The following is a 12661-nucleotide window of genomic DNA, read 5'->3' as shown; positions in this document are numbered from 1 at the left end:
AGAAAACACCCCAGGAAGCTGGTGATGGGGAAATTCCAAAATTTGATGGAGCAGGTTACGACAAAGACCTGGTTGAAGCTCTTGAAAGAGACATCGTATCAAGAAATCCAAGCATTCATTGGTATGAGCATTTTCTTGATTCAAGTGTTTTTGCTAGTGTGGAGGAGAGAAATTATCCTTCTTCTAACCCTTAAAATGGAGAGCCATCATAATCTTCTACAGATAAGCAAAACAAGGTCTTTTGGTTTTAACAGTTTATTAATTTGATTACAATTAAGCTTTTGTTGCTAACTGATATTACGAGCAGTAGATCTGTTACAGGTACCACTGGAATGAAAGTACACTCTGGAGAGCTTTAAAGATACCACTTCGGTGTTCACATTGTCCAAAACAATTTTTAATTAAGCATCTCTGGGTAACTTGAGTTGGAAATTATTTTTTCCCTACCTTCCAAAAGTGGATTCAATTTTAGGTCACAGGACTATAGGAGTGCTCTCATGAGGTGTATACTGGCATGCTAAAAGAAATGGTACAACGTGAAAAGCTTTTCTGATTTTCTTGTATAAGAATAAAAGGAATAGTGTTGTACAGGAATCTTCAATACACAGGTTTCTTCATCTTGCACAGGGATGACATAGCGGATTTGGAAGAAGCCAAGAAATTATTAAGAGAAGCTGTCGTTCTTCCAATGTGGATGCCTGATTTTTTCAGAGGGATCAGAAGACCTTGGAAGGTGGGAATTTGCTTGATGTTTTTGTAAATGGCAAGCTGCAGTTATGTTGTGATGTAATGTGTGTGGATGCCTGCAGCAGAAAGCCAAAAAGTCAAGTGGGAAAGATCAGGAATTTGTTCATTACATACTCTCATAATGATTCATGTAAAATGCACTTAAAGAAGCAGCTGGAAGTGTGTGCAGGCTTTACAGTACATAAAAATTCTTCTGTGTTTACTCAGACATAGCTTCCTGACATTCTAATACTTTCTGTATGTCGGCCCATACATACAAGCGAGCATAGAGGGTATACTGACAAGCAGAAATGCTTAATAGACAGCTCTGCACAGGATTATGGTGGCCACTCTTCAACACTTCATGAGGGAAGGTAGTCCTCAGACCATGTCATTCTGCATGTGCCAGCTGTCTGTCCCTCAGACTGCAGCCTGCGGGCTGGATGGTGCAAGGAAGCAAGGAGAGAGGGGGCTAGTCTGCGTGATGATTTAGCTTTGCAGTTAGACTTGCAGCTAGGCATGGTTACTGATGGAGTGGGAGAAATTCCATGTGGGAGAATGAGCTGCAAGTGGGGCAACAGGAAGGATATGGGACTGAGCTGGCCTGGCTGAAGGACCAGAGGTGAACCCAATGTGGGCCTTGCTTAGAGCTGGAAAGAAAGAGGAGGGAAGAGGTTGCTGAGCATTTCTGTAAACAGAAAATAAAATTATCTTCCTTTTGTTGTGGAATGGATTGATACTTGTTTGGGGAGTAACTTGTGGCAACACAAGGGCTTTTTGATTACTGAGAGGGATTACTTGGGCAAAGACAGTGTTGCAAGTTGTGTGTTATTTGGAGCCTGCAAGGCAGTGCCATGTGTAGGGATTGCCCTGTGCCTCAGTAGTTTCCATGCTTTAGTGTGCTCCTGGTTCAGCAGCAGCCCTCAGACTCTGTGTTACTAACACTCACCCAGTCTTTTCCTACTTGGTCCGTGTACTTCTCTGGCATATACTCTGGTCTGACCCTCGGAGCTGTCCTCCTCCAGCCTGAGCCAGTCCTAGATCCCTGTTGTTCTGCTTGTTTACAAAACAAAGCCCTGTGGAAACTGATGAGTGCAAGACTTGTCATTCTTGGGGCTTGTCTCTAAAGATAGTAAAGAAAGGAAATCAGAAAGAGTGGGAGCTGACAGTAGGAGCTTGTGGACTGCTGCTTGAGGGCTGTTCATGGAGGTTTTAGTGAGTTGCAGGGAGGCAGCCCTAACCTAGCCCCAGGCGAGGTGGTCTTTAGACTTTAGTGTGCTTGTGGTCAGTACCAGTAGCCTTGAGGTTAACCTTAAGGTTAACCAAGCTAACAGAGCCTAGGTATTGTGGGTTAAAAGTGTAGCGTGAGATTTTAGTGCCTTTTGAACAGCTGGAGCTCTCTCCTTTCCATTTGACATAGAGGAGGTGGATCCATACCCTTATTATAGACTATGGGGGGCCTGTCTGTCCTAACTTCAAAAACTTGTAAAGCAGTGAAGAGCTGCTGTGGTTTTTTTCACCTGTTAAGATGCCTAGAGAATGTAGAGGCCGTCTATCTTTAAGGCAGGTATCTCAGCAGACTGCAGGGAGTGTGCAGAGTGCCACTGGCCTTGTCTCCAAGTGTTGTGGCAGTGGGTAGAGAAACAACAGCCTGATCTCTTGAACAAGAGTTACAGCCTCCACCTCTTTGCCTAGGATTATCTTTTCCTGTTGAGCAGTGTCGCCTCTGAAAACTAGGTGGTTGTAGGCATGGAAAAAAAAACTAAGATTATTTCCTCTCTTCAGTCTGAAATGCAAATTGATTTCTGACGAGTCCATGAAGAGTCTTCATTGTTAGCCTTTTCCCTGGTGGTTTGTGAAGCTGTAACTCTCCTGAATTTATTTTTCACATGGAACAGCATGTATTTTCCCTACTGTTGACCTCTGACTGTGCTACAAGGATGAGAAGTTTTGAAGGGAAGACTGTTTCTTGCAGTAATCAGTGTAACAGCAGGCATTTGTTCAGCCTAGGCATTCAGGACAATAATTCAGGGAAAAGGCAGCCAAATCTGGTTTTGGATGTTCAGGCTCTACTGAGAACAATTCCCAAGACAGCCCTCACAGTTTGTGGCTGCATTCAGGAGACGGTGCCTTGCAGGAAGGAGCCAGCTGTCTTCCCTGTTCAACACAGGTGCTGTGTAGTTCCAGCCATGGGTTTCTGAGTGTCCCTGGGCTTGCTCTTTCTTTTTCTCTGAACTGTTTTGTGCCAAAAAGGCCCAGTTGCTCACTGTGCTTCCCACTGCTCTGCTAGTGATTGTTACAACAACAAGAAGTAACCCTGCAGCGATTTCATCAAAACACTTACTCCCTGTGGTGCATTTCAGCTTCTTATTGGAATACTTTGGATTAACAGAGCCTTAGAGGAAGAATAAAGAAGTCTTTGTGTTTGTCAAGGATTTTAGCTAGTGAGTAAGTGGCAGCCTCTAGTTTGCAGAGAGAAAGAGCAACTTGATCCTGTGTGTTTCTGTTTGCAATGATGCACATCTTGTTTTGACGAGGACTTAAGTTGTTGGGTTTTTTGTTTTTGTTTTTAAACAAATATTTGTATCATCTTTGTGCCCAGAGAGCTTGTTTTTCCCCTGATTTTCACTTGGTAAGGCTGCTTAGCACCTGTGTTGTACACATGTAAGACGCCGCCAATATCACGTGCAAGGTGGTGCAGACTGAGGGGCTTTGATTTCAGCAGTGAGCAGCATGTGTCACTGAAGCACGACTTTGACCTTCCATAATAATGGAGGACAAGAGCAATATAAAAAAAAAATTACGTTAGCCCCTTGTATTACCAGGTTCTGTGGTAAACACAGTTTGTCAAACACTGGGGTCAAGTGTGACTTGAATTGAGGTGCAGTTTCTTTTAAAATACTAAATAAACACATTTGAAACTTGGAGAGAACAGTAAGTCATCTCTGAACTGCCTATCACAGGCTGAGTAATTTCCACCCAATCCTCCAGGGTTGTACCTGCAATATTATTATAATATCAGTATGACTGTGCAGCAACTCAAATCACAGGATATGTCTGAAAAAGGGAGAGAAAAAGGGTCCATTTACTTTTTATGCTTGCTGTTCTGGATCTGAGGAAGCCTTGGGCAGCCTGAAGGGTGATTTTGGACTGTTAGCCGAGTGGATGGCGTGTGAACATTTCTAACTTAATTTACCGATGAATGTGTGTTGAGCTTGCATTAGCTCACTGTTAAATGGCAATAAAGGTATTAAGAGTTAATGGAAAATGGAGTACAGAGAGACTATTGCTTTTGAACAGTACATTTTTGAATAATTATGTTCCCGCTTGATTTGTTTTTATAGATCTCTTCCATGTCATTCTTCATGCTTTTTGAAGTACATTTTTGTGAGGAGCAGATGAAATCTAATTTGCTATGTAGCTTGCGTTTAACAGGTATTTTATTGCTGTGGCATTTTCTGTAAGTTATTAATTGCAAAGCACATCATGATGTGCAATTCTAATTCTAGCTAATTTGATTACCCTTGCAACACAGTACAACTTTACTTTAGGAAACTCCTGTTAGCATGTAATAAGATCTTGCAGTTGGGAGGGAATAAAAACCCAGGCTGCCCAAGCACTACATTTTCACAGGGCTATGCTTGAAATCACAGTGTCCCTGTTCTAGTGCTATGCAGGCATGGAACAATGTGTTTTCCCTCTCCAGCACTGCTGCTGAAGGAGTTGGAAAGACTATCCATAAAGGTAACTGTATTTAGAAATGTTATAAAAAATTATTAACCAGTCTCAGTGCTTCAGTCTTAACATGGGTCTTGGGAGCACTGTGTGTCTAGCTAAAAATCTGCTTGCGTAATGATGGGTGAATGTGCTGAACTGCAGAAATGTGTGCTTCATATTCTCTCTTTCAGGTAGACCATGGATGGAAAGACACTCTGATGATACAGAGTTGGCAGTGTTAGGTTTGCAGTTCAACTCAATGACCTTAAAGGTCTTTTTCAGCCTAAATGATTCTATGATGTGGATGCCAGGCTGGGACTTAACAACTGTAGTGCAGTTTTCTAGTTTAAAGCTTTCTGAATCATCACTGAGGTTCATGTTAGGCTTTTGTGGGACTGACAGGTAGTGCACATGAGCCACAGCTGCTTATCTGTAAGATAGAAATAGCAGTGCTCTTCTGCCATCCAGCAGTGTGGTGAGGATGATGTTTCATCCAGGAATTGCTAAGATGCAGCAGTATGGCCACAGAAGTGCTGAGCTGGAGAGATTAAGCAGTATGACAAACCATTGTATTCAGGGAATGCTGTTGTGCGTACATAAATGTAAAAAAGCAACCAGATTCATACACATTTCATCAGGATTTTTTTTGCCAGATGTTCTTCCACAGAAAAATGCTCTGTTGAGGGGAGACAACTTTCTGCAAAAGTATTCTGTTTTTTCTTGTTCTTGTGAAAGGAGCCTTTGTTCTACGAAGAGGAAATCACTGTCTTCGTCTGCCTGTGCAGTCCCTCATGAGCTGGGAAAGGCCTAAATTAAAGTCCAGACTCTGCCTGATTCAGAGCAAGGCTGCAAATGGGTAAATCTATTGTCTGCATCCCAGGTGATAGATGCAGCAACTGGGTGCAGCAGCTGTGATTCATACTCCAGTGGAGTGGTAAGAAGAAACCACAGAACACTTCCACGCTCTTCTTGAAAGCAGACTTCTTGTCTTTATTTTCCACTGCTGACAATTATGTTATTAAACCCTTTAAATACAGGTCTTGAATCATAGTGAGATGAGCGTTAGAGCAGCAGTTGCAAAGTTTCTGTATTTGTTGTTCATCACCTTTGTTTCACCTGTCAGGGTGTGCTGATGGTTGGTCCCCCTGGCACTGGCAAAACCATGCTAGCGAAGGCTGTCGCTACCGAATGCGGAACAACGTTCTTCAATGTGTCCTCCTCTACCCTGACATCTAAATACAGGGGCGAGTCTGAGAAGCTGGTCCGCCTCTTGTTTGAAATGGTACGTCCTCGGTGATGTGATCTGGGGATCACTAAGGTGAGAAAGGACAGCTCTCTTGGTTTCCTGCACCTCCAGTAGCATGGTGGAAGCACAGAGTTCATTGAACTGGCACCTGCTTAACCAGTTAGACAAACGTAATCTCTGTGTTTCCATCCTTTTCTGGCACGCTGTTGAGGATTAAAAGGAAATGGTTCATCACTCATGTTTAGAATAGCATTTTCCAGGCTAAATGTAGTGGTGTGACCGTGACAGAAATTCAGTTCTTGCTGAATAACAAGCCGATAGGGAGGAGAATTGAAAATGGAAGGGATTAGGAACTGTTATACTAGAAACAATATGTGTTTTAGTTCTGTTTCTGTTCTGAATGATGGACACAAGCCTCTCGGTGAAGTTCTGGGTGTGATCTGTCATGGGGGGTATATGAAGGACATGCCTACGTCGACTTGTACTGAAGAGTCATTCACCTGTTTGGCATCCTCCCTGCACTTTTACAATACTCTCAGTTAAAATCTGCCTCTCTTGAGATAGGCAGAGCTGCCTTCTGTCCCTGCACTTACCCCTCACCAGCACAAAAACCTGGGGATGAAAACTGCCTGTACTTTGTGTTCCTTTTCCCCTTTGCAAGACTGGTTGCTGAGGAAAAGCAACCAGCTCTGAAAGAGCCCCGACTTAAGGAGTACAATTTAAAGTGTATAACCTTCAGCATATGCCAGAAGCTTATAAATCAAGACCTTGAATTATTTCCTTGTGAGAGGCAGGGAACATATGTCTGTAGTATGTCTAGTGGGAGTGGGTTGTGACCCGATGAGGACCTGTGCTTGGTGCTGCAGCCTTAACAGTGGTGTTTTCCTCTGAATGCAGGCGAGGTTTTACGCTCCGACAACGATCTTCATCGACGAGATCGATTCCATGTGCAGCCGCAGAGGCACGTCCGACGAGCACGAGGCGAGTCGCAGAGTCAAGTCAGAGCTGCTGGTGCAAATGGATGGTAACGAGTGGCTAGATCCTGAGTTTGGGGCTGGGGGGCTGTTCCTCTACAGGTGGCAATGTAAGAAAGTGAGCAGTCTGGAAAACCTGGCTTAAGGGCTAGGAGGAAAATAAGGCAGATTGGGAGTAGTGTATTTTTGGAGTGTTCAAAGGCAGAGAACTGAAAAGGATGTTCTGCTTTATTTTTTCTAAAATGGCCATTTCGATGATAAACTGAAAAATATTTAAGAGACAGACTATAGAAGAAGCAGATAGTTGAGATTTGTGCAGTTCAGTGTAAGTCTTTAATTTCAATGCAAGTTAAACAAATTTCACCCCTTTGTTAGAGTCTGCAGCCTGGGGACTCCAGAGTGAGGTTGGATTTTGCTGTATTGTGTGGTGGCAGCTAAAAGTACCCTTTTAGTCAGATTTAGCAGCTACTCTGTTCAAGTACACGTAAGGAGGCTGAGCATCTGAGGAGCATTGTGTGGTGGGGGGGTTTGGTAACCACCTCTGTATCACAGCTTTTGTTTAACTGCTATGCATGATGCCCTCAAATGTGCATGTTCATTGTGGTAAACTTGGGGCAGGCAACCTTTTGCCCTAAAGTGGTAACTTCTTTGCAGTCCTCATTTGGGAGGCCAAGGAGTGATTGCTATTTTTTTCTGTGCCCAGATTAGACAGAGATGGCATTTTTGGTAGGACTAGTAAGGCTGTGCTCACACATGACTCTTATTAGCACTGTCAGAGAAAGCCCTCCCCTGACTCAGCAAAAGAATGGGCTGTCCCCCTGTCTGTGACAGGATGGTGTGGTCATACCTAAGCTATGAGAAGTCTGGAAAGGGACACTAGGACTAGATAGAGCTATTGCTTGGCTTTGTCCAGGCTTTTGTGGTTTGTACAGGGTTTCTTAGCAAGCAACTCAATCAATATGAACTGTGTAGTAAAATTGCTCTAAACTGTTGTGCTTGCAGGGGTAGGTGGTGCTTTGGAAAATGATGACCCTTCCAAGATGGTTATGGTATTAGCTGCTACAAATTTTCCCTGGGATATCGATGAAGCTCTCCGACGGAGACTGGAGAAGAGGATTTATATTCCTTTGCCCACAGGTATGTTTGCTACAAGCATTTCTCTTTAAAACAATCCTTGCAAGGCAAGCTGAGGATTGCCGCAGGACTATTTGGTTTGGGAGAAATCTTGACGTTTTTGTGATGAGCAGTGAAATTCAGGGGTTAATTGTTTGGCTGGATCACTTTATTTTTAAAGAGAGAGAAAGAAAAAAAATACTACTTGCTTGCGGGCTCAAAAACAAAGAGCTGCAGCATTTCATTGCAAGCCAATTGATGGGTTCTTACATTTTGAAAGAGAGTTAGTTTTAATGAGCCTGGAATAATTTTAAATGTTTGACAGTCAGTCCTTGAGTGATCATCAAAGGCATCCTTTGGATATGTTCAGGAATATTATAAATGCACTCCGTGCCCTTGCAGACACAAGCAAAGAAGTGGATCCGTGAATTCTCACTTACAGGCTCAGTTCATTGTAAATCCCTGCTTGCTCACCTTTATGCCTCTGCATGGAGTCTCTCAGGATGCAGCAGGCTGATGGCTTTCCTGCCCTGAGACGTCTCCCCTGGTGTTGTCTCTCCTAGCTGTCATTCGCCTGTCCTATTAATTTTGAGGTTCCTATCACTTGAAGTTTTTATAGCTTCGTTTCTTTTTTGGTGCAGTGGATGCCTCATCTCCCTGCGTGAGCACTCAAGATAACAAGCTCTGTGTTCATGGTGACAGCAGTTGTGATTGAGTTTAGCAGGTATAAGGACACTAAATAGTTCTACAGCTTGTCTGTGCAGCTTACAGCTGGTAACAGCTCCTAACAGGATGCCTGTCTTTATGACCAATTAGTGTAAAATCCTATCAGATCTTGCTCTTGTTTCTAATTAGTCTAGGTTGTTTTTTGACAGAGTGTATTACACCCTGGACAACATATGAGATGTGCTCGAGTTTTGTTTCCAATCTTATGATCCGCTGCATCTGTTCTGTAAATCAGAGTGTTGAGCTGTTCTGGGCAACTCTAAATGGCACATGTATAAATCCGCTGCGTGATCTGATGTGGTCAGACAGCTTAAATGAAAAAGTGACAGGGTATGTCATATATACACCTGTATACTGTGGAATTTGATGCAAGTATCTATTCTGCTGTGTTTCATTTTCACAGTACCGCCAGGACTTGCTTAGCCCCTAGCAAAGACCAGAGGAATGTTCTTTGGTACAGGACGCGCTCTGCGGGTGCGCCGTGTGTACACTGTGCTCTGTACATAAATCCCCATTTTAGAGCTAGTGCCAGTTGTGGGGGATTGAGAACTCTATATGCTTGACAGTTATGCAAAGCACGCAAAACGTGCAGCTTTAGACAAGCTTTCTAATTTCTTTTCTATTTCCCCTATTCTCGAAAAAAAAAATAATTAATTGTGTTTTATTTTTTGATATCCCAAAGTATGGATATTTCCTTAAGACTTTTAGCCTTTCCTCCTACTACTTCTGTTGTGCATGTCCTCTTTTCTAGGTCATAAAAACTAGTCACTGTGGAAATAAAGATGCTGAGCTGGTATATTTTTGTGTGCAGTAAAAGCGTCCGTCCTCTTCTTCACCACCCTGGTGCAGAGTACCACTGGGGCCTAAGCTGTCAAACCTGAGTTCCCTCTCACCAGCCTGGGCTGCTTGACATACGTACCCAACTGCAGCTCTGCACATGCCCTCTACAAGAACAGGGGCTAACTGGCTGTGCAAGTGCTTGCTTGCACTGCTGGTTATCACTGTGTGCATGCTGCAGCTGGATCTGAAAGTGGGATACCAGGACATTTGTATTGTAAATATATTAATATATGTTTACTGTTTTAATGTATCTGTTTTCTATCAGGCTTCAGCAGCCTTCTTGGGTCCCAGCTGAGTAAAGTGCTTAAACATGTACTTCAATTTCAACCCCTTGTTAAGGAGTTTGTGCTGTCTGAACTCTGTTAATAGAATCCTCCTTGTGTTTCTAATGAAACTGTGTGGATAATACACAATCAAACACCTGAACAGCGAGAGAATCCAAAGGGGTGTGAGAAGAAGCAGACATCTGTAGGATTGTGCTGTTGTGCCCTTGGGTACTGTGTGACCAAATGCTTTGTCACCTGAGCCATGGCAGACATTGTCAATGACGTGTGACTTTGGAAAACATCTCTAGAGCATGCTGGTTTCATACACTGCATTTAACCATATACTTACTGTATTTGATTGCACACTTTACTATGATTTGTTCTATCTATTCCTTTTCTTATATTAAACCCTTTTGTTTGTACTTTTCACTGAAAAAAAATGTTGTGTTTATATTTTTTTTTAATATTACTCTTGCAAGTCTGTAAACAAATATTTTTATTTTGTAGCAAAAGGCAGAGCAGAACTACTGAAGATTAATCTTCGGGAAGTAGAACTAGACCCTGATATCAGCCTTGAAGAAATTGCTGAGAAGATTGAAGGCTATTCTGGTGCTGACATCACTAATGTTTGCAGGTATCTCATTCCCTTTAATCTGCAAGTAAAACTGCATGGAAAGTCCTTGTTTGCATTCTGTGATAAAAGGCAATACCCACTATAGCTGAGGCCATGCAAAGAGCGACTGTCTTTGAGGCCCAGATCTATTTACTGGAACCACGTGTTACTGTCATGTGGAGTGGTCTAAAGACCATGGAGTCTTTCTATGAGATGTGGTTAATTTTTCTTGGTTCTGAAGAGAAAAAAATCTGATGTTACCATTGGCTGCATTTACTGCACTTGTCTACATTTGTTAATGTAGTGCAAAACAGGTTTGTTTGGGTTTGTTTGTTTTTTAACCCCCATGAGTTTAAGAGCTAGAATTTTGTGATGAATTTTTGCACAGAATACTTCTTTGGGGCTTCTATATGCTGTATGTTTGAACAGCCCCCAGTGCAGCGCAGTCTTGGTTTCTGTCTGAATCTTCTAGGTACAAAGGTGATGCAGACAGTTTATAGTACTAGTATTGAATTTATTTCCATCTTGTTCCCACAGTTTGTTCTATTTGTTTCATTTTTTGAAAAATGAGTCTTTTCTGGTGGAGGATAGGCATTTGAAAAAACTTGTCAGAAGGAAGTCTGTGTTCCTTATAACGTCAGGATCCCTGCCAGGACAAGCTGATCCCTTAAGAACATGACTTGGGATTTTTTTTCTTCCCCTGCTGCTTTGCTGAAATTGTGAAATGACTCCATGGTTTTGAAAACCTGGTGTGTGTCACGCAGTGCAGTAGTTAAATTACCTCTTCTCCCTGAGGCCTGTGTTATCCCTTGCTGGGAAAAACCTGGGGAAAGAAAAAATGTAATTTCAGACTGCGTGTGGGCTGTGGTGTGAGAAATGAGCACTGTTGTCTATGCCAGTGGGCCAGGCTGGCAGCATGTGAGCTGGGGAGGAGTCAGGGAGCAGGTGGAGCATGAGGAGCAATGGCCCCAGCCCTGCAGGGCCACATGACACTAGTGTCTGGTGCCTCCTGCTCTGCCCGTGCTCTGTGTGAGCAGGCAACATTGCTGGGCTGCACTCTGAACACCTGAAAAAAAAAAGACATCTCTGAGTGCATTTCCTCTCCCACCCTGCCCTTTCCTGCACTGAAGCTGTAACATTTCATCTCTAAGAATCATTGTAAAAGGTTTTCAATTTCATGGTTTTAATTATCTCTGCACATTTACCATATGCTTAAGTGGGTTTTGTTGCCAGTGCATTCTTTACATTGAATTAACGTAGTGATCTTGGAAGGTGGAAGCTAGGAAAGGCCATCTTCTATGGTAAATAAATGTCCCTGCCAGTGGTCTCTAGCAAGAGAATACAATCCCATGGATAGGCTTGGAGCACATGCTGCTGGCAGTTGGCTCCCATACACTGTCCTGTGTTTCCAGGGATGCCTCTTTAATGGCAATGAGACGACGTATTAACGGCCTAACTCCAGAAGAGATTCGTGCACTTTCTAAAGAGGAGCTTCAGATGCCCGTTACCAAGGGGGACTTTGAGCTGGCTCTGAAGAAAATCTCCAAATCTGTTTCTGCTGCAGACCTGGAGAAGTATGAAAAATGGATGGCGGAGTTTGGATCTGCTTAATCTCAGTGACAGCGCCTTCGCTAGAGTTTTATGGCTTTTGTTGTTTTCACTTGCAAAATGAGTTGGAGATCTTTTTAAAGGTTTAATAAGAGGTCTGCCTCTGCTCCCATCTCACCCCCTTCTGGTGACAAGATCTTTTAAACTCCATTTACCTTTAAAGGGAATGAACACAATAAAGAGCTGATACTGTAAAAGATATTTTACCTCTGAAACTGTACAATAAGACAAACAGGAATGGAAAAAATTATACTTGTGGGGGTAATCTTTTTATTTTTCCAATGAAGAGCAGTGTTACTGAACATCCTCGTAGTCATCTCTCACGGCTGGGATCAACAAATCAGCTGGGGGATGTGACACCAGAGGAGCTAACAAGGGCTCGCTGTACCCCCTCTTCTTAAGTGCTACATCTCTGTTGAGCCTCTTGAACGCCTCCCTTGCATGTGGCATCGAAGTTACTGTTCTCTCTGCTCAGATATTCAGAGCAAAGCCTGTGGATTAATTGGCATTACACAGAGGAAATGAGGATCAGTTTTCCATCAAGGTGTGAGCTTGGCTTTCCTCTCACATACACCCCTTTGGAACTGATGTCACTTCAGACTGGATTGATGTTATCTGTGATGACTTCTGATGGAAATTAGAGGAAAAGAAAAGGGCCTTGATTACTCTCAGTCTGGTTTATGCTTGATCTCCAAACACAGTTTATACCAGTTTGACCAGTAGACACTTTGAAGTTTGACCAGTAGGCACTTTGACTTAAGTTACATCTTGCACTTTTATGCTTATGTATCATGCTATACTTTGCCTGTGCTGTCTAGATATTATTATTATT

At 42.8% G+C, this 12661-nt stretch overlaps 1 protein-coding gene across 1 annotated transcript; it reads left to right on the top strand.

Moving 5' to 3' along the window:
* Positions 1-2: 2 nt before the first annotated feature.
* On the top strand, positions 3-12026 carry KATNAL1 (katanin p60 subunit A-like 1; the record flags this gene model as incomplete). The annotated part of the gene is made up of 7 exons (XM_008942223.1): positions 3-121; positions 628-733; positions 5567-5725; positions 6587-6713; positions 7666-7800; positions 10116-10242; positions 11634-12026. Coding segments are annotated over 7 exons (972 nt in total), but the record flags the coding sequence as incomplete, so codon positions are not given.
* Between the last annotated feature and the right edge of the window lie 635 nt (positions 12027-12661).

The sequence above is a fragment of the Merops nubicus genome, unplaced genomic scaffold (genome assembly GCF_000691845.1).
Source record: "Merops nubicus isolate BGI_N331 unplaced genomic scaffold, ASM69184v1 scaffold12436, whole genome shotgun sequence".
In the NCBI taxonomy this organism is placed as follows: Eukaryota; Metazoa; Chordata; class Aves; order Coraciiformes; family Meropidae; genus Merops; species Merops nubicus.
Note: the sequence above shows the minus strand (reverse complement) of the source record. Positions and strands in the feature narration are given on the sequence as shown.